At 43.7% G+C, this 21,176-nt stretch overlaps 1 protein-coding gene across 5 annotated transcripts in view; it reads right to left on the bottom strand.

Annotated features, from left to right (window-relative positions):
- ZNF827 (zinc finger protein 827) overlaps nucleotides 1-21,176 on the bottom strand; it is a 164,056-nt gene that overhangs the window by 57,719 nt on the left and 85,161 nt on the right. For all 5 annotated transcript variants that reach the window (XM_066232476.1, XM_066232486.1, XM_066232504.1 and 2 more), the window contains exons 6-7: nucleotides 17,998-18,237; nucleotides 15,514-15,571 (exon numbers count right to left, since the gene is read on the bottom strand). In XM_066232476.1, coding sequence (XP_066088573.1) covers nucleotides 15,514-15,571; nucleotides 17,998-18,237 — 298 coding nt within the window. The remainder of the gene's footprint in view (nucleotides 1-15,513; nucleotides 15,572-17,997; nucleotides 18,238-21,176) is intronic.

Genomic DNA, 21,176 nt, shown 5'->3' with positions numbered 1-21,176 from the left:
CCTCATTTCTTGTCTGCAAAATGACGTGATAACAGTATCCACAGCTCAGAGGAGCTATGAGGACCAAATCAGAGACTCCAGGGAATATGCTTTTCATAGTGCCTGGCAAGCAGTAGGTGCTCGATATATGTGAGTTTATTATGTGGCATAAGGTCTTATTTATAAAGAGATAGACTAGGCTAACAGAGCAACCGTCTCAAACACGTTCTGCCAGGCTCCGAGCCAGGGAGTTCACCCAGGCCCAGAGGTGGGGAGTGCGGTGAGCTACACAGAGTTTGGACACCAAGGGATCTGAGGCTGAATTCCATCCTGTCCACTTCAGAGTTAGGTGACCTTTGTCAAATAACATCCTTTCTAGCCCCAGTTTCATCACTGGAAAGGGGTTTAAAAACCCCAACTGTATAAGGAGCTATCAGGGTGACATAGGATATTTCACATTAAGGTGCTTGGTACATTGTACATGCACTGTGAAAATAAGAACTAACATACATATTGCTTACTAAGTATCTGGCACTGCTGGAAGCCACTGTGTGCTTACTAACTTCACTTAATCCTCACAAGGACCCCCATGCGGTGTAGCTACCATTATTATTATTATCTGGATTTTGTGTGGATGGAGAGACTCAGGCACAAAGAAGTTACGTGACTGCCACGCACGAGCCGAGCCAGGGTTTGAATCCAGGCAGGTTGGCACTCTGACCCTCTAAGCTACACGGCCTCCGTGTGGTCTCCGAGCATGAGCATCTGGACAACTCGCAGAGAACACAGAATCACAAATCCTTCTTGGAATGGACAGAACAAAGGGAAGGGTTGGAGCAAGGAGGAACGAGGGAGGATGAGAGTAGACATTTCAGCATGCAGGATCCTGGGTCACTGAAGGAAGTCTTTTCTTCTCTCTTTTCTCTTTTCCCTTTTCCCTTTTCCCTTTTCCCCTTTCCCTTTTCCCTTTCCTTTCCTTTCCTTTCCTTTCCTTTCCTTTCCTTTCCTTTCCTTTCCTTTCCTTTCCTTTTCTTTTCAAAGTGAGAGGCAGGGAGGCAGAGAGACAGACTCCTGCATGCACCCTGACTGTGATCCACCTGGTATGCCCACCAGGGGGTGATGCTTTGCCCATCTGGGGCCTCTACTCTGTTGCTAAGAACAGAGCTATTTCAGCGCTTGAGGTAAGGCTATGCAGACATCCTCAGTGTCTGGGGCCAACTTGCTTGAACCATTCGAGCCATGGCTGTGGGAGAAGAGGAGAGAGAGAGAGAGAGAGAGAAAGAGAGAGAGAGAGAAGTAGAAGGGGGAGGGGTGGAGAAGCAGATGATCGCTTCTCCTGTGTGCCCTGACCGGGAATCAAACCTAGGGCATCCACATGCCAGGCTGATGCTCTACTGCTGAGCCAACTGGTCAGGGCATGGAAGACTTTTTCAATTGAGAAACTGAGCAAGTGGAGATAAGTTTAGTCTTTACTTCCACTTTCCTAACATCCTCCACTTTCCTAATACTTCCACAGGGGATGGGGCAATTTGCAATCCCAGCCCTTCTCCACCACCTGTGCCCACTGCTCCTGAGGGAAAGCTCATCGCTGCTATTGAGCCCAAATGGAAGGAAAGGGTAGCGAGGCCATTAGGTGTGGGTAAAGCTCTATCTCAGCACAGTTATGAAGCTTGTGGTGGATTATGGCCACCTCAGCTGACATTCGTGTTTCAGGAAGAGGAGAAAACGGGGAACCCAGACTTGAAGCATGCCCTGTAGGGTGTGTGCTTGCAATATGTAGGTCATCTCTAACTCTCTGACCAGGTTCTGAGGACAGATGACTGCACTTGCAACTTGGTGCCAAACAATGTAACTTCTAGTGTTGGGGTGGTACTCCTCAAGCTCCTGTTCTTCTGTGCAGAAGGTCAGCCGCTCTCAGCAGCTGTCAGCTTGTTGATGGACAGAGCCAGTACCCCGTTCAGGCTGCAGTGACTGCAGGGGTGGGAGAGGGTGGTGGAGAGGGAAGGTCCAGGAGGTGCCGACACAGGATGAATTGTGTCTGCATCTTCCCAAGGAGAAAACAACACACGAAAAAGGGACTTTGTGAGGTTGTCGACCCTGACGCATGTTGGTACTGTCCTTCAACTGATGACAGTGACCAGTTTTTCAAGAGAAGGAGGCAGTCTGTGAATGTGGCAGTTCTCACTTCCTGACTCTCCAGCTACCTGAACTGTGGTCATTCTACTATGAAAAAAGTTTCTCCTTCAGCAACTGTGCTAGGGAAGTGGCAAAAGGCAAAAAAGGTTAAAAATGTTATTTCTGATCAATCCTTTTGGTTAAAAAGTTTGTAGAGGAGCAGGTTGAAACTAACAGTTCATGGAAGAGGGGACTGTCACTTAGGGAACAAAGTCACCATCTGCCACAACATATTCCCTTTGGCTCTGCACAACAACAGGTACCGGGAAGACCTGGCTGACTCGTATAAATAGTCAATAAACATTCAGAAGTAGCCTCTAGAAGCCACTAGTGTAGATTTAGTTCTGCCCAACATCCCTAACTTTTCCTGCCTTTTATTTCTTAAAGAAGACATAACTTTTACCTATTTGACTTTCTTTTCTAGGTAAAAAATAAGATGGAAATTAAATGTGTATTTTTTTTATCTTTCTCCTGTGGAAAGTCTAAAGGTTAAAATATGAAGGGGGAACTGCTGTCACTGCCCCTGGACAATTCCGGCCATGAGATGGGCCGGGCTGTAGGGTTAACAACATGGAGTTCCAAGAAGAAGAGTTACAATAAATAACACAGCCACCGGCAAAAGAAGATGGCTTTAAATAGTGACTATCTCCACCTTTAACATCCGAGGGTGAACAGGGCAGTGGGGCGTGTGCAGGGCAGAAGGTCACCTCCCCACCCATGGCCACCACAGATACCAACACATTACAGGCAGGCTCCATTTGATGACAATAGCAAAACAACAAAAAGGAAGAGAAGAAGGTGGATCTACTGGGTAAGAGAAAGTTAAGGAAAAAAAGAAACTTTGTTTAGTTATGACAGTAATTTTCAAGGAACAGAGAGGAAGAAATAATTCTTTTCCTTCTAAAAGACAATGGTAATAACTCTTAGGGCTGAATTTGGGGGTGGCAAATTGAAAAGAAAGATTACACCTAGGGGGGGAAAAAGAGTTTGCTCTCTAATGAGTTTTTACTCAGAACACAAAAGGATCTACGTATTCGAGAATGGAATGAAATTCTATTAAATGGAAGAGTTTCCGGCACATCATCCTGAAGTGATATTCTGACTTCGATCTACACACAGACACATTGTCTTTAATGAATTAAAAAAGGGGGTGTTTTCAAGCGAAAGTACTTGAGTCTCCATTCAGCATCCAGCTTTTTATTTTTCCCCCAAGAGCTGGGTAAAATATGTCTAAAAGAATCTGGATTAATTATTATATTGCTCTGTTTTATTTTAAAGAAATTTTAAGACTCACTGATCTGACTGAGATATTTCTGAGAAGCGAGGTACTGAGAAAGGAGAGCCAGAGGCGCCCCCACTCTGGCTGGAACAGTTCAGCGGGAACCCATGTTCCCTCCCGTTAACTGCTCCCTGGCAGACCACAGCCTCGGGGCCACCTCCACACATGGTTCTTTATCCCTCCCATTAATGGGGCTTTTCTCAATCGTTATTTAGCACCAGCTAATAATCCAGGTCTCTGAAATACTGGTTTTCTGTACTGATGTATCATGTTATTTTTTGAGACCTGAAATCCTATATATTTATCTAAAACTACTGCACTGGTATTTTTAAAACCCTGACCTCTGAATCCCTCAGACCTTGAGACAGACCCAGGCGTGACATACCGCAGAACATTCTGCAGTGAACAGGAAACCCTGGTCTAGAACAATCATCTGTGCCTCCAGGAACCCCAAACAGAGACGAAAGTCAGAGAATACGTCTCACTCTAGTTCAAAGACTTTCTGGATGTGTGGAAGATGACTGTGACAGGTGAAAATGGATACAGGTAACTTCTATTTGGAATCTGAATGCACACATACAGTATATATAATGAAATTAAAAGAAATAACAACAAACCAGAAATGTTTTCTTTGAACAAAATCCAGACCTCACTAACAATGACAGAATATAGCCCTTGCCAAAAACCAAAATGAATTTTTTTTTCTTTAAAAGCTTTTCCAACATATCAATGAAAAAAGGTGAGATTATCCAAAGATAAAGAATAGGGAGATTTTGTATTAGTTATCACTACCTTGTCAGCATTCCCTTGAGTACTTAAGGTCAAAAGAAACTTTCTGAGAAGAGGGAATAGCTTCCATGAAAACAAGCTCACAAATCAACAAAAACATCGCCGCTCTTTTTGTTTGTTTGTTTAGAGCAGTGCTGGTCAACCTGGTCCCTACCGCCCACTAGTGGGCGTTCCAGCTTCCATTGTGGGCGGTAGTGGAGCAACCAAAGTATAAATAAAAAGATAGATTTAACTATATTAAGTTGTTTTATAAAGATTTATTCTGCCGCCTGACTAGGCGGTGGCGCAGTGGATAGAGCGTTGGACTGGGATGCCGAGGACCCAGGTTTGAGACCCCGAGGTCGCCAGCTTGAGCACGGGCTCATCTGGTTTGAGCAAAGCTCACCAGCTTGGACCCAAGGTCTGCTGGCTCGAGTATGGGGTTATTCAGTCTGCTGAAGGCCTGTGGTCAAGGCACATATGAGAAAGCAATCAACTAAGGTGTCTCAATGAAAAACTGATGATTGATGCTTCTCTCTCTCCATTCCTGTCTGTCTGTCCCTATCTATCCCTTTCTCTGACTCTCTCTCTGTCCCTGTAAAAAAAAAAAAGATTTATTCTGCCAAACTTAGTGAAAATCTGACATAAAGTACATGGTAAGTAATTATTATTATATGCTTTAACTTGATGTAACTCTGCTTTATAAATTTTATAAAGTAAAGTTACTTCCCTACTTTATAAATCACCATTACTGTGGAACCGGTGGTCAGTTCGAAAATTTTACTACTAACACAGATACAAAAGTGGGCGGTAGGTATAAAATGGTTGACTACCCCTGGTTTAGATACTCATTTTTTAGAAAAACCAAATAAGATGATTTTCATTTTCACCTTAAATTCACTTTTAGGCAGTACTTGTTTTTTCTCAAACATTACTGTCTTTGATTCCTTTCTTTGCAAGTAATTTATAATAGAATTATAAATGCTTAATATTTTAAAATATGATTACATGTCTATATGTTGTAACATATTTATAAATGACTACATTTGAAATATATTAAAAATGCTTAGTTCCATAGAGTTTTTAAAAAGAATTTCAAATACTTAAACACCAGTGAGGTCATTTTGTTCTGGGGATGTATATGGTCCTCTTAACTTCCACCTTGGGCTCCTGATTTCATTTTGGATGAGAGATTGTGTAGCTTTGTTTCTTCTGAAACAGGCGCAGACATGAACATTTTAGGGAGAAAAGTCAGTGCCCATTTTCCTATGGACATTCATAAAGTCAATTAAAAAGTTAATTTATAAATGGGCCCTGGCCAGTTGGCTCAGCAGTAGTGTCAGCCCTGCGTGTGGAAGTCCCAGGTTCAATTCCTGGTCAGGGCACACAGGAGAAGCACCCGTCTGCTTCTCCACCCCTCCCCCTCTCCTTCCCCTTTCTCTCTTCCCCTCCTGCAGCCGAGGCTCCATTGGAGCAGGGTTGGCCCCGGGTGATGAGGATGGCTCCATGGCCTCCACTTCAGGCACTAGAATGGCTTTGGCTGCAACAGAGCAACAACCCAGATGGGTAGAGCTTTACCCCCTGCATGCTGGGTGGATCCTGGTCAGGTGCATGCAGGAGTCTGATTACCTCCCCACTTCTAACTTTGGAAGATACAAAATAAATAAATAAATAAATAAATAAATAAATAAATAAAAAGTTAATTTGTAAATGAAAGAAAACAGTGTTAACGTTGCTTGTGAACACTGTCCTTCCCTTTTTAATACCACAGAAACGAGGACCCCTATTCCTGAATGACGTTATTTATTTACTTACTTATTTTAATAAAAGGACCCAAGATGCACGTCAGTGGCCATGGGGGTAGAGAAGAGCGGTCAAGGTTAAAAATGACTGGGGGGGGGGAGGAGGGCAAGGGGGTCTGCGACCTGAAGACGACCCTGACCATCCAAAACAGTACATTCCTTATTCAGGCTTAAAAAGGATACAACAGAGAAGACATCCTGTGACCCCAGTGGGCCAGGCTTGGGAGCCTGGTCATCTATCAAGTGGGGTGCACGCATTTTAAAAGAAAGAAAGACCATAGGGAAAAACTTTAAATTAATGGTTCTACATTGGCAAACTTTGGCACTTGAGGCATTTATCTGCACACGGAGGCTGGCACTGCAGATTCAGTGGGTTCTAAATGGAGCTTGTGGGCAGATGGAGAACCAAGGTCACTGCAGCATTCTATTGCCCCGACAGGCACCCAGATAGACTTTAATTTGTGAGGTGACAAGAAAGGTATGCATCTTTCTTTCTCCTCCTAGTCCATTGGCATGGCTGGGCACTTGGCTGGTGCCAATCGATACAACCTTCTCAGCAATTAAAAAGCCAATCAAATATGTTGTTAATTTTGTAAGGCATGCCATGGTATTGTATGTTTTAGAGACAGATATCAAAGAATCTGGCATGAACATTATGATGTCTGGGATGTACTTTAAAATATAGGGAAAAAAAATTGGTGGAGTAAGCCTGGAAAGTGTTTGTGTAATCTGGGTGGTGGAGACATGTGGACTTATTACATTATTTCTTCTACTTTTGTTTTGATATTTTACATCATTAAACAAGATCATTAGCAACAATCAAACAAAGTTCAATCCATACAAACCACCAAGTAAAATAATAAGTGACAGTAAAAGAAAATATACAAGAGAACAAAACCAATGACTTCCCCTGAACAAAACGCTTGATAACACGAGGAGCTATTAAATATAAAGGTTTTAACTATAAGGTCTATTTCTTACCCCCCCAAAGGGTTAAAAAAAATTTTAATGATAAAGCAGAGACCTGTGAATTATTTATTCTCTCTCTCTCATTAGCTTATGGTAGGTTCAACCTTTCTGAAAGTCAGAAAATTCACAACAAAAGTCTGAAAACTAGGAATGCTCTTTTGAGTCAATGTATTCCAGTACCGTTTATATTAGCAACAACTTGGGAAAACAAAACCAAACCCCCATAGCCAATAACAAGAGACTAATTAAACATATTATGACACATGCAAACACTGAATCCTATGCAAATATGAAAAGAATAATACTGAGTTATGTTTATTGACATGGAAAGAAGTTCTTAATATATTGCTAGGTAAAAAGAGAAGATTACAAAACTGTATATCCAGTGGTATCTCATTTTTATAGGAAAATACATATATAGAAACAGAAAAAAGTTCAGCCAGGATAGACACCACCAACTTAGCAGTGGTTATCTGGATAGAAGACTGATCATTAGTGATTATTTTTTCTTCTTAATGTTCTCTGGGAAATAAAAGTTATTTTTAAAACTTAAAAAAAGATTGCTAAAATTAATGTAATGTTGAATGTCAGCTGTCATCAAAAAAAAAAAAAAAGAATAAGCTGCTCTGGCTGGTTGGCTCAGTGGTAGAATGTCAGCCCAGCGTGTGGACGTCCTGGGTTCAATTCTTGGTCAGGGCACACAGGAGAAGCGACCATCTGCTTCTCTACCCACTCCCCCTTACCTCCTCCAGCAGCCGTGGCTCAATTGGTTTAAGCAAAGTTGGCCCTGGGCACTGAGGATGGTTCCATGGCCTCTCCTCAGGTGCTAAAATAGCTCGGTTGCAGAGCAACAGAGCAGTGACCCAGACAGGCAGAATGTCACCTGGTAGGGGGCTTGCTGGTTGTCTGGGTGCATGCAGGAGTCTGTCTCTGCTTCCCTGCCTCTCACTTAAAATATTAAAAAAGAATAAGCTTTATGGTTTAGGATCATTTATCTTTATTTTAAAAGAGACTCTTAAGGGAATGCTGAGGTCACTGGTTCAAAACCCCGGGCTTGCCTGGTCAAGGCACAGATGAGAAACAACGAGTTGATGCTCCCCCACCACACATACACCTTTCTCTCTTGCCTCTCTCTAAAAATCAATAAATAAATCTTTTTTAAAAAAGTAGCATTACAGCTGTTCATATGGAACATAATACAAAATTAATAAATAATAATACAAATAATAATACAACAATAAACTGTTTCGTGTACTCCTAACTGTAAAGCTACTTTAAAAGGAAAAAAAAAAAAAAACCCTCAGCCTTTTAAAAGTAATCCAGAGGGATGACATAATTGAAGGCAGTTGTAAAAGACACAGGCAGGGATAACCTCATGTAATTTATGATCCTACCAGGATCAGTCCATTTCAGTAGCAGATGGCCAGAAGCTGTCAAAGAAAGAGGCTGTTTCAAATATCAGAACAATAGAGCATCTCAGGCAGAAAAAAATATTGGTGATTTTCTTTTCTTTTTTAATTTTCTTCTCTGAAAAGTACAAATGGCTTCTATTGAGGGTTGTCTTAGAGGCAGGCCAACCCATACAACCTCACACCAAGTTTTCAAGGAACAATTCCTGTTGCTGCGGCTGAAGCATTCATCCACTGTGCAGCCAGGAACCTTCTCAGGACAGGGAGCACAATGCCGGGCCTTGTGGAGGGCCCTGCGGCCGGGGGCCGGCCCGGAGGCCCGAGCCAACCGCAGGCCACGGAAGTGAACCCGCACGTCTGGGTCCACAAAATGTCAGCCAGTGCAGGGACCTGGATCTCCCACAGGAATCTGACTTTCTGTAGAAACAAGGACAGTGGGCTCTTGGCTGAGGGGAGCGGAGAACAGACAACTCAGTCTCCTCTGCAAGGACGCACGACTTGGTCCTGTGGGAGCTGGAGGGGACGTAGGTGAAACGCGGGTGCCCCCAGGTTTGGGCCATCATCCAGGAGGGCTCCCCCCACCCACTCCCCACTCAGGTCAGCCCTTGCATATTTGATATCTTCCTAGCGGCTACCATGGGACAAAGTCCAGAGAAGAAGAACCGGAGTGAAGCTGGCAGCTAAGCCACACAGACCTTTCAGTCCTGTCCCCTCTGCATCACCTGTCAAAGGTGACCAGGAGAAAATCTAGGTTCTGGGTGTCCACTTACAGAGACCCAGAGGTTCACGCTCTGATCCTGGCTGTTCTGAGTGACACAGTCAGGATGGGACGCTGCTGCAAGCCTGGAGAAATGAAGGCAAGAGAGCCCATGGAAACTGAGACAAGCAAAAGCACAGCTCGCTGCCGACCTTGAAGGGATATCAATGTGCCTCTTCGCAGTCACACAACACTAAACAGTTCTGGCAGCTGCTGTTTCAACACAGCGGTTCAACACAGGTGTCACAAATGGGAGCACGAAATGGCAGAGGGGGTACCTATAGACAAGGGAGGCTAGAGACAGATAAAAGTGCCGAGAAAGGTTTGGTGGAATAAGGAAAAAGAACCCTCAAATGGCAGCAATGCACCAAGTAGTCTCACCCTATTCCCCCTTTTAAAAAAAATTTTATTTATTTTTTATTTTATTTTTTTGTATTTTTCCAAAGTGAGAAGCAGGGAGGCAGTCAGACTCCTACATGCGCCTGACCAGGATCCACCCGGCATGCCCACCAGGGGGTGATGCTCTGCCCATCTGGGGTGTCGCTCTGTTGGGCCAGAGCCATTCTAGCGCCTGAGGCAGAGGCCATGGAGCCATCCTCAGTGCCCGGGCCAACTTTGCTCCAATGGAGCCTCGGCTGCGGGAGGGGAAGAGAGAGACAGAGAGAAAGGAGAGGGGGAGGGGTGGAGAAGCAGATGGGCGCTTCTCCTGTGTGCCCTGGCCGGGAATTGAACCTGGGACTTCCACAGACAGGGCTGACGCTCTACTGCTGAGCCAATTGGTGAGGGCCCATATTTTTTTTAAATGATCCATTGTTTTCCAAGATCAGTTTTAATTTCTTTAAAAAATGAAAACTCCAAAAAAAATGGAAAAGGATGGATTGTCAATGAAAAGACCGTCAAGTTGCTTGTGCCTGTCAGGGCACCTATGGATGGCGAGGTAGGCTGTGCTCTGCACTCAGGTTCCATGTTCGGGGGTGGGGGCACACTTAACATCACAGACACCAAAGCTTTACATATTTATTGTGACTAGTATTCTAGTAGATGGCAGTGTCTTGGGGAAGGGAGCTTTTTAAAAATTTGCAATGGCCCCCAACAGCTGCGACTTCCTTAAAAAACACCGCATGTCTTAACGAAAGGGACGCCATGAAATAAGCAATCATTTCCATGTTTTAGAAATAGAATTCTCAGCCCATTTGAACTTAAAGTCATATAATTTAGAGGGGTAAGAGAATATATGGAGAGGGACTCACAAACCACTGATTTCATTTGCTTTCCTCCCTCTTTTCTTACTTGCCTCTGTCTAATCCAGACTTCTTTGTATGTCATCTTTTACTTTTTAAGATAATGGGAGCATTGTTCTCTTATGCCTTTCAAAAGATGAACAGGGAAGATTGCACAAATTGAGGCAGCACATTATCCTTTTACAAATTTGTGCAATTTCTGTTACTGAATCATAAATATTTAAGGGCATGCATCCAAACCGTCACATGGGAAAAAGTCTATTTTGAACACTTCCAAGTACATATGTCTTTCAGTAAACACTAAGTGTCATTATCTATATAAATCATAGAAAAACAGCCCTCCTTTCAAATTTTGAGAATTGGGCAAATTAAATGTTGGTCGGCACAGCATGATACAAATCTACCTTTCTCTGACTTTCATCACTTCTGCTTTTTGTCTCATGATGGAGAAAAGAACAATTCAGGTAAACACTTCCTTGCTTTTGGAATAAAGCAAGCCAGGTGTGAGAAGTTTTTCTTATAGGCCTGCAATTTTATATCCCCATGGACACTGAATTATTAATGGGGAGAGGAGAACAAATAACCAAGAGAGGGTTCTTGGCAGCCATTGTTTGAAGATCATGGTGTTACACAACATTGAGCATGTCCAATTCACCTGCCAGGAGCTATCTGATTCTTACTCTAGGGTTCCATTTTCCTATTTTGATCTTATCCAGCATCTGGCTGGGTGATGGTCCATGGCAGAAGATGGAGATCTTCTTTTTGTTCCATTAAACTCTGGGATCTGGTTGAGATATGCCTCAACCAGATCCTCATATGTTTTCATCTACAAACATTCATAGTAGCTGGTTCCCTGTTCCCTGTAGGACCTAGGCGTGTGCGGGAGAAGAAGGAAATAGAAAAATCAGGCTTTTTATTAGTCTCTGAGGTGTTTAGTCCTTTTGTTCTCATGGGCCGGGCTGCACAGTCTCCTCATCTCATTTGTCAGGTAGAATGGCATTAAGAACATACTGTCCACTATCTCAAAGGAGACACACAGGCTCCTTTACACTTGGATTGGATTTTCTGGACTCTGAAAGGTGAAACTGGCAAAGGAATGGCTGTTTTAGCCTTTACGGTGAAGTCTCAACTAAAGGACTGATTCAATGAAGGTACCCAAGCAGGCACAGAAGATGGGAGGGGCGGGGTCCAGGCGCTGGGGAGCGGGACCACACGAGCCAATCACTGCAGCTGCTCAGGAGAAGATTTCTGCCTGGCTACACCGCGCACTTTGGCGATGGTTCTTCTCCTTTACTTTTGGGAGGATGATCCCAATTTAAGCAGCTGAGCCTAAATTTTTAGAATAATAAAAAAAGAAAAGCATTCTCATACCAATTACTAACACGTCTAGGATTTACTTCAAAATAATCCAAGGGGAGGGAAAAGGAATAAAAGGAGAGGATGAAGGAAATAATATGGGTCACGAATTGATAACTGTTCAAACTGAATGATGGGCAAGTTCTCTATTTCTGAAATTTTCCATTGTAAGAGTTAGAAAAAAAAAATGAGTCAGAGAACCAGTGATCCAGAAACCTGCTAGTGATTAGTTTCAACCTTTAGCTTCACCTAAGCCTCTTTTTAAAACACTGCTAACAAGGAATGCTGTCTAACATAATTTTCTCTCTCCAGATCTCCCTACATTATAACAGAGATATTAACAAACAGCCGTAAGTGCCCATGAACAGCCGTGACCAGGCAGGGTTTGACGAGGAGGGGGAGGTACAATCACCAGGCCATGGTGGGTGGCAAGTTCGCCGTACCCACGCCCACTGGCTTCCTGATCTCTCGGTGCCTGAGCAGGGGAATCGGCACCCCCGTGCCACACTGGAAAGCACAGACTGAAACGCCAGGCTACAGAGTGTTTCATCCTGGGGTGCTACACTCTTCCCCGGTCCTTGTGGTTGGAGTGAGAGTCCAGATCAATGATGATAAACAACGGTGGGGAAAGTGGTGGGCGTACAAAGGGCAGAGCGTCAGTTCCTCTCGAGCAGGGCACCATCATGTCTCTCCCCTCCTGCCCCTGGATGTCAGACCCCGCGAGCAGGGGATCTCGCCAAATGGAGGAGCTCACTGGCATTTGGAAGACCTTGATCTGAATCACTTCCCTGAGGCCTGTGTCTCTGGGCTGCCTGTCCCCGTGAACCGTCACAGTTAAATTAGGCTCTTGGTTACATGTACCTAACAACGCGCAAACATGGATGATTCCGAATTTGATTCCAATCATGAGCCATTGTTCTGGACAGTCGGCTGCTTCTAGGAAATCAAACATGAGAAATCTGACGAACTTACCAAACATCTCACTAAGTACTTATAAATCTGGAGATATGGAAATTTAGAGATGATATAAATCTTTTTGAAAAGTGTCCCTAATCATACCTGTAAGAAAAACCCAGAAGCTGACCTTGTGTATAGAAAAGAAACCGGGACTCAGAGAAGAAGGGAGAGAGTTGGCATTCTTTCCTCATCCCTGCTATCAGTGAACTCAGGTTAAAGAGGATTTCTTGGCACGAAGCAGCCTGATTCTCTTTCACCTAAAGTAATGAGGTGAGAAGGTAAAACAGAGATCTATCTGAGGAGAGGCTAATTGAGCAAGTTGCCTACTCCAAGGAAAACTACAAACACACGGAGGATGTTGTAGAAGAACAACAATAAACCAAGAGCTCTGTGCTGCTGATTGCCAAACACTAGCTCATGTTGTATGGGACTCATAGGAAGTGCCTCTTCCTTCACTTTGGGCAAAACGTCCGATTTCTTCTTGCTCCCAGCAAGAGGAGAATTTAAGGACTGTTTCATTTTTGCCAAATGGCTAACAAAAAATGTTTCTCTTTGATCCTGTAATCCTGCCCGAGCTCCAGCCAAAGCAATTTGGGCTATGAGGCGCATTTCAGTTGTTTGGGACTAGTTCAAATCCCCTCTTACTTTTTTCTAGAGAACACCGGAAAAGCATACAATGACGTGGTCTTGCCGCACCCCTTTCTGTTTTATCAGTATTATCATGTGATCTTAAAGAGCCAGCAGAGACCCTTCCAGGAGACACTGGGTCCTGCCTGGAGCCCGCAGCACGCCCACCCGAGATGCTGGGAGTTCTGGCTGCTCAGGGAGGCTGAGAACCGCCCTCACCTGGGAGGCTGCACACCCATGCTGAAGTTAGTGAGTACTACAGGGGTGCAAAGAGCCATGCCCTCGCCTTGAGGCAGGATTCTTTGAGCTGTGCAGTTCCTGTCCCAGGACTCTCTGCAGGAGAGCTGAAGCTTGAATACGGGTAAAACCGCCTACTCGCTTAGTAACTACGCCTCCCTTCTCCGACCCCATCGCTTCCCCACAAGTTCCTCTGAGAATACTCCTCAAAAAAGGCCCTCCACAGGAACCCCCACCTCGGGCTCTGCTGCTAGGGAACCTAGCCTGTGACATGTCGAGAAGCCTATGGAAGCCATTTAAAATGAGCATTTATTATTTTTAGCCTGCCACCTTCCAAGGTCTACCAATGTGGCCAACTTCATGTATTTAACCCACAGACACAAGCACATAACACCAAACAGCCTTCGGAGTACAGGTAGAAGGTAGGCTGGAATCCACAGTCGCCCGTACCGCCTATCTGAGCATCCCATGTAACATGAAATTCTTTCCATCTGCCTGACTCCCAAAGCAATGCACAGACCTGATCGCACCTATCGCCTGCGTACTTATCCAAGGAGATAAGGCTGACACCACTCTTCTGTTCTATTGGAGGGAGGTCCCTTTCCCTAACACTGTCTCAACTATCTGAGAGGCAAGCGGGCTCTGTTTTAATTACTGCCTGATATGTGATATTCTTCAATTCCAATTTGTAGAATAAAAGAAACCACAATTCAGGTAAGGTTTGACCAAGCGCTGTCCACATGCCTGATGATACTCTGAGGTCAATTCCAACCATATCAAAGAGAAAAACGTTGTTTGTCTTTTGTAGCAAGAATTAAAAACACAATGTTCCCATCGGGGAGCACCTATGTTTGCCCAGGAAAGCAAAGTCCCCTGACTTAAAGCCCTGGAAGGGGAGGTAGCCTCTCCCAGAACAGCTTTTCCACAGCGGCAGGGTCTGCGCTGGCCGGCGCTTGCCTCCAGCAGTGCAGTGTCAGCTGACCAGCAGCATGGCTAGTCCCTTCCTTTCACCGGCAGAGGGATGGGCAGCCTACCCGGCCGACCTCCTCCAACTGCCTCTAGCCAAGGGGAAGTCTCCTTACCCACAGTTGTTAGAGGCATTGGCTCTCATGCAATTTTTTCAAGCACTGTCTTCCTTCTGCTTTTTATGTGTCTGCCCTCCCATGAATGCCATGCAATAAAACGCTGGCGTTTCCTCCGTGACGCATTATCAGCCCACAGCCGGGGCTGGCACCCTGGTCTCTGCCTGAGTGGGGCGGTTAAACACCCTGCCATAGACGCAGACCCAGCGCTGGTCACAACTGTTCCACCCACTACACTCACAGGTCCAGAAACGTCTTCGAAGAGTATAAGAATATCTATTTCACAAAATTACTGTCAGGAGTAAAACGCAAGAGCACATGGAAACTCCCCAGCAAAGTGACATCACTGACTGCATTTCCCCAAGGATAAGAAGCACCTTAATTTTGGGGCTCGATATTTGAAAAAGAAATGTATTACACAAAGTTACTGAACTCAAGTTTTATTCATCATAAAATTCATACAGTTCCTCATCACTGTCAAAACTCCCATCCATTAGCTTGTCCTCATCTGTGTCTGACGACGAATCACTGTCTTCAACAATGAGCGCAAAAAAAAGCGCAAAAAAAGTGGGAAATGCAAGTTAAAAAAATCTACAACCACTGTATGAGACGCACCCAGTTTTTAGACCCCAAATTTTTCAGGAAAAGGTGCGTCTTATACATGGGGAAATATGATAAATGTTTAATAAATACTAATGATCCCCCGTCTTGGTTATATTTCTGCCAACCAAAGTTCTCATACAAAGTGGTGGTCGAGCGTGTGACTCCTTTGAACCCAGTGCGAGAAAACAGTTTTGGAAACCACGTTCATCAGGTGCGGTGGCCAGATGCCCGCCCAAGGGGCGTGCTAAGAGAACCCCCTATAAAGTGCCTACCTGGTGGTCGTCCGGATGGTGTTTTCTTTTGTGTGATTGTGCTCTTTGCTCACTTTTTCTGTTAAGGAGAAAGAACAAAACACGCCTCAGGTCATTCACAACTCAGCTGTGTTTCTTTAAGGGTTCTGCAGAAACGGCCCCAACATTTCTCTTTATGTCCTGTTGTTTCCTTTTTGCTTTCTTTTATAACCCTCCAAACCTTCCCTGTCTTATTGGTAAAGAGCATCATCAGGAGCATGGACACAGCAGCCACAATAACACCCACCAAAGGAAAACAGTTACCAACAAATTTCAAGCGTGTTGTGTGGTTTTAATCAGGCCCGAGTAAGTTAAAGTACATACAAACATGCATGCACGCTGCAAAAGATAGTCGTTTCCACTAGATCTTTCCCTAGCTGCAAATTTCTGCTTTCCTCTGATTCAGCATGAAAACTGCTGTTGTTGCAACTGTTCCGCTTCTGACTTTGATGACAACCTTTAAGCATTCTGTATTGTCAGGCCCCTTTGTGAAAACGGGATATAAAAACAGCCCTAACACCTCTGGGTGCTGCCGTCATCTAGCGCCTATTCTGATAAATGTCACAAAGGACAAAAAAAAAATATCATTAGACAAGAGGAGGTAAACCTTCCCTTACTCTGTCTGGAGGTCTGTATCTACCAGCTGTCAGAAATTATTTAATTAGCTTTCAAGAACACAAAAGTTGAACTCTGGCCTCCCCAACGCAATTCAAACGTGAGGATTCTGCCCTGACTGTCACAACTCTCAATGGCTTCTTTTAAGTATCCAGAGAAAACCTGGCCAACTCTACAAGGGTTTCGGGTTTCAACGGCAGGGCAAGCAAAAAAAAAAAAAAAAACACACACACAAAAAAAACTCCCCCCCAAAAACAAAAACCACCCAACTTCTAATCTTACGGATTTTTGGAAAAATTTCAACAGTTTACAACATCTGTCCCCTACTCGTAACAAGAGTCTGAGGCTGCTGCATGCCAGTTTGTGTGGACAATTCCTTTCTGTCCACTCACCAGTGACAATGAGGGCGAATTTAGATTCCCAGGCAGTATTCTTTTAGAAAGCAGGAAATCGGGGCTAAGTGACTTGCCTGAGGTCACCCAGGCAGTTGTGACAGCGCCAGAGCGAGAACTCTCAGACACAAAGTGTTTTGCTGATAGCAGACTGTGATAATGTACTCTCAGAGACGGGGACTCTGAAAAGAACCCCACTGGCCTCACTTTCAAGAATTTTAACTACTAAATCATTTTCAAAGTTATACTGTCCTTAGATATGTTTTCAGCCTGAAAAAAAAAAGCACTTTGCAAGTTTTGGAGCTTTTTGGAGCTTGCAAAGTTCTATGTGTCCTATTAAGGTGACAGAATTAACTGTCTCCACTGTGGAAGAGCTCTGCACAAACACATCCTTGTTTGATAAACTTGAGGGCTCCATTTTCAGCTCTAACTGTATGTTCACAGGTACAGGGTGTGTCACTGGGCCCACGAGAAGGTAGACTGTCACAATAGCACACAGATTCTAGCTTCTTTTGTCTTTCCAAGTATTTTTCTTAATGGGGAAAACAAGTGACTCCTTAAATAAGGAGGCATCTAATGGGTGCTTTCAATTTGTTATCCATAAGAAAAAAGTTTACCCAACATTAGTAACAAACTTGACTGATGCCTGAACTTCAATATGTGGACCATGTATTGACTGTGGACAAGGGAGGTGGATCTCTATGTAAATCTCAGTCTTGTTCGTGTATGTACCACCAGTCTCAACCAGGTCAAGACAATCTGGTAAGACCCAAAGTATGCAGAAAGTATGTTCAAAGAATATAACAAAGGGAAAAATTCAATACGAGAACCCTCGACGATTCTACGGAGACACTTAGCTCCACTGGTTCTTACTGCACTTTTGAATTCCAAGTATTTGAAGTAGACACAGCAGGTGTACAGACACCGCTCTGCTGGACGAGAACCAGGCAGAATCCTCCCTCTTTATCCTTTGCTTTTCCCTTTCCTTGATTTTTTTTTCTTTTTTCTTTTTTTGGCGAGATATAGTAAAATCATATTAATTCATACCACCCTAATTTGGAATGCATGGTAAATCAGTCACTGTTGGAGTAAACTAAGTTGTTTTATTTTTTTGGGTTTTTTTTTTGCACATCAGAAAAAGTAAAAAAGGTTGTTAATTAGATCAGCTGCCTAAAGAAAATTGGAGGTGAGATGTGTAGCCTAGTCAACAGGGATCATTTGCCCAGAATTGAATAGAGTTCTAATTTCAAATGGTTCTTAACTATTTATTAAAGAAAGTTTGGCAGGAGTTCAACTTGGCAACATTTTATTAACTGAGTTTGAGTTGCAGTAGGCATGTTCAAATAACAAAATTGATTTCTGTCTACAAAAAAATCCTATCACGTGAGGTTTCTTTACTTTGAGTGGCTTTCCTTCCAATTATTCCCAATGATTGACATTTTCCTGCATGCAGACATACCCGACAGTTGAAACAGCAGCTCGGAAGCCATCTTCACAGAGATGTCCTGACTGAAGAGGTTTCTCTCCGGGGGCACCCTGCCCTCTGGCATCTTCTGTAGGGGTTCGGTTTTCTCTCGCCCGATTAAAGTGCTATAGCCAACATTCCGGCTGGGTGATATCGAGACATGTGAGTCCTGGATGTCAACCTCCATGGGTTCCTCTTTAATCTGCACCATCTGGGTTTCCTTGTAGCTTTCCGCTGCAGCAGGTGCATGGAGAGAAACAGAAACGCCAGAGTTTCTCAATGCTGATGCGAAGTGGGGCGCTAACCCCAGGCTATGAGGGTCGCGTCAAGGAGCAATTTAGGCATAGTTGAGCCATTTAGGCATGGTTTAACCCTTCCAGAAAAACTGGGAAACTGAAGCCTAGAAAACTAAGGGACTTGCTCAAGGCCACACACAAATGGCAGCAGAACCAGGCCAAGGTCTCCAGAGCTAGAACCCAGGGCTCCTGACCAGGGGCTCCTGGCCGCTCCCACGTACTCCTTCTTCTCTGCCATGCTGCTTCCAGAACTTACAGAGAAGACCATATAGATCTGTCTTTGTTTTATAACTTAATTTTGATGAATCAAATTAGAGCTAGCAAATGAACGTAACGATTTTGTCCCACTATTTTTAAAGCTGTAATCATTGTCCCCCTTTCTCTTGTAAGGCCCCTAAACTAATAAAGGACAAACGAAGTTGATTCAACTGAAACATTTAGGCCTTGCTTGGAGCCAGTAATCCTCAAGACCACCTAGGAAGTTAATTGCAGCCCAAGGATTAACACTTAGAAAAGCAGCAATCTTACAGATTATAATAACGATTCAATTTACCGGCTATGCTTTCTTTAGGTGTGACTGTTAGATGTTTGATCTCTAGTCTGAAACACATAATTACTTTGCAAGGCTGGAGTGTCTTTCTTTATGTCCATGTTGTCCCTTAAAGCTAATGGCAGAACATCTTTGAAACAAGGTGAGGCAATTAGCCCAGCCATTAATTTGGGTCACTTTAAAATAAGGTCCCACTTTCAAATCAATAAGCATTTATTAGTAGCTACTGTATACTCAGCATTCCAGAAAACAAAAAACAAAAAGGACACAGATAGATATTGATAGGTAGGTAGATAGGTAGGTAGATAGATAGATAGATGATAGATAGATAGATAAAGTAAAACTGCATGGTGACTTTTCAAAAGATATATCTATGTCCTAACACCAGGAACCTGTGACTGAAACCTGATTTTGAAAAAAGGTAACTGCAGAATTGATCACGTTAAAGATCTCTGATGAGATCGTCTTGAATTATGCAGTAGGCCCTAAGTCCAATGACAAGTGCCCTTATAATAGACAGAAGAGAACAAGACATAGACACCATGGAAAAAGCCATGTGCAGACAGCACAGTGCTATAGAGATTGAATGTTTGTGTCCCACCCAAATTAATATGTTGAAACCTAGTCCCCAAGGTGATGGTATTTAAAGGTGGAGCCTTTGGGAGGTGTTTGCGTCATAAGGGTGAAGCCATGACGAATGGGATTAGTGCCTTTACGAAGAAGACCCCCGAGAGCTCCCCTGCCACTTCTGCCATGTGAAGATGCAGTAAAGATGCAGTAAAAAGATGCCTTTCTAAGAACCGAGGTAGAGGGTCCTCACAGACTCTAAATCTTAGGACTCTTTGATCTTGGACTTCCCAGCCTCCAAAATGATAAAATTCTGTTGTTTATAAGCCTTCTGGTCCATGGTGTCCTAGGACAGCAGCGCAGTCACATGAAGACAGAGACTGAAGTCCTACAGCCACTAGGGAATGATTTCCTGGAGTCACCAGAAACGGCCAGTGGGAAGGAAACATTCCCCCTAGAGCTATCGTACGTCAGACTTCTGGCCCCTTCAGCTAGCAAGGTTGTGGTAATTGGTGATAGATGGATGGGCGGTCAGACAGACAGATAGGCAGGCAGATAGACAGACAGACAGATAGATAAAACTATAAAAAAATATAAAGCCAATGCTCATCTGTGGGACAGTCAGATGTGAAAGGGGACATCTCATCGCTGTAAACTGGGTGGTCAGAGAAAAAATTCCTTGCTAAGTATGAGAGAGGTGGAAGTCAAGCACACATATAGTTTATTGATTTGCAATAAAGAAGATAGAGGAGCATTTTTAATTAAGTGATTAAAATTAATATGGTGCTATCAATAAACGCTTATGTAAGAAGTATGCTATTTTTTTTTTCCTCTTGACATATTACACATGCTTCTCAGGGAGAAAGTCAGGGAGAAAGACTTGTTTTTTTTTGTCAGCAACTCAACTGCAGGCAACTGTTACACTGAATTTAGATCCCTCCCCCTTCCCCTCTGCCAAGCTGTTGTATCTGTATATCTGTGAAGCCCAGTTCATTGATTCATCATGCTAAGAAAGAATAAAAAAGAATACAAAGCTTTGCAAGTTAAAGTGTAGTTTCCTTGCCTTTACTTCTGGCCCATCTACTTCTTTCATGAGCACTGACCACACCCCCCTACCCTCTTAGGGATTTGGTGACCTGGCAGCCGTCCAGACCTCCCGCTGGACCCCTCATTGGTGGCAGTCACCACACATGTTTCCCTCTTTCTGTTCCCTCAAAGTACGTTTATTTGGAAAATAAACAGTGTGGTCAGTGTCACAGGTACATAATGAAGTCTCTGAACCCTGCAAGGCATTCCCAAGCCCGAAGACAAACACAAAGGAATACTAGAAAGAGATTCATTTAGTTGAAAATAATTGCTCCTCTACCATATGTGTCCTCAGAGTGGACACCTGAACTATGTGGAAGTTTCAAGTGGAGAAGGACATACATTAAAATTATTTTCATAAATTTGGTCATGTGACTTCCCCTCATTACAAAACAGAACTGAAAAAAAAAAACAAAACTTAACCACATATAGAGCAAAGCTAGTAAGAAGCTCCCTTAGCCATCTCCACCACGGCTCCCTGTACATCCTTCCCCAGCTTTGCCCGGGGACTAAAAACCGCCTGGCTATTTGCATCACTGAATTCCACCAAATTGTTTTTAAAAGCTACTTGGGATAACTTCAAGTATGATTTCCACGAAGTGCTTTCTGCCCTTGACCTTTCAAAAATGCACAGGACACTGCCCTGGCCGGTTGGCTCAGCGGTAGAGCGTCAG

Source organism: Saccopteryx bilineata, chromosome 1 (assembly GCF_036850765.1).
Source record: "Saccopteryx bilineata isolate mSacBil1 chromosome 1, mSacBil1_pri_phased_curated, whole genome shotgun sequence".
Taxonomy (NCBI): Eukaryota; Metazoa; Chordata; class Mammalia; order Chiroptera; family Emballonuridae; genus Saccopteryx; species Saccopteryx bilineata.
The sequence above is the reverse complement of the archived record's forward strand: the minus strand, read 5'-3'. Positions and strand labels throughout refer to the sequence as shown.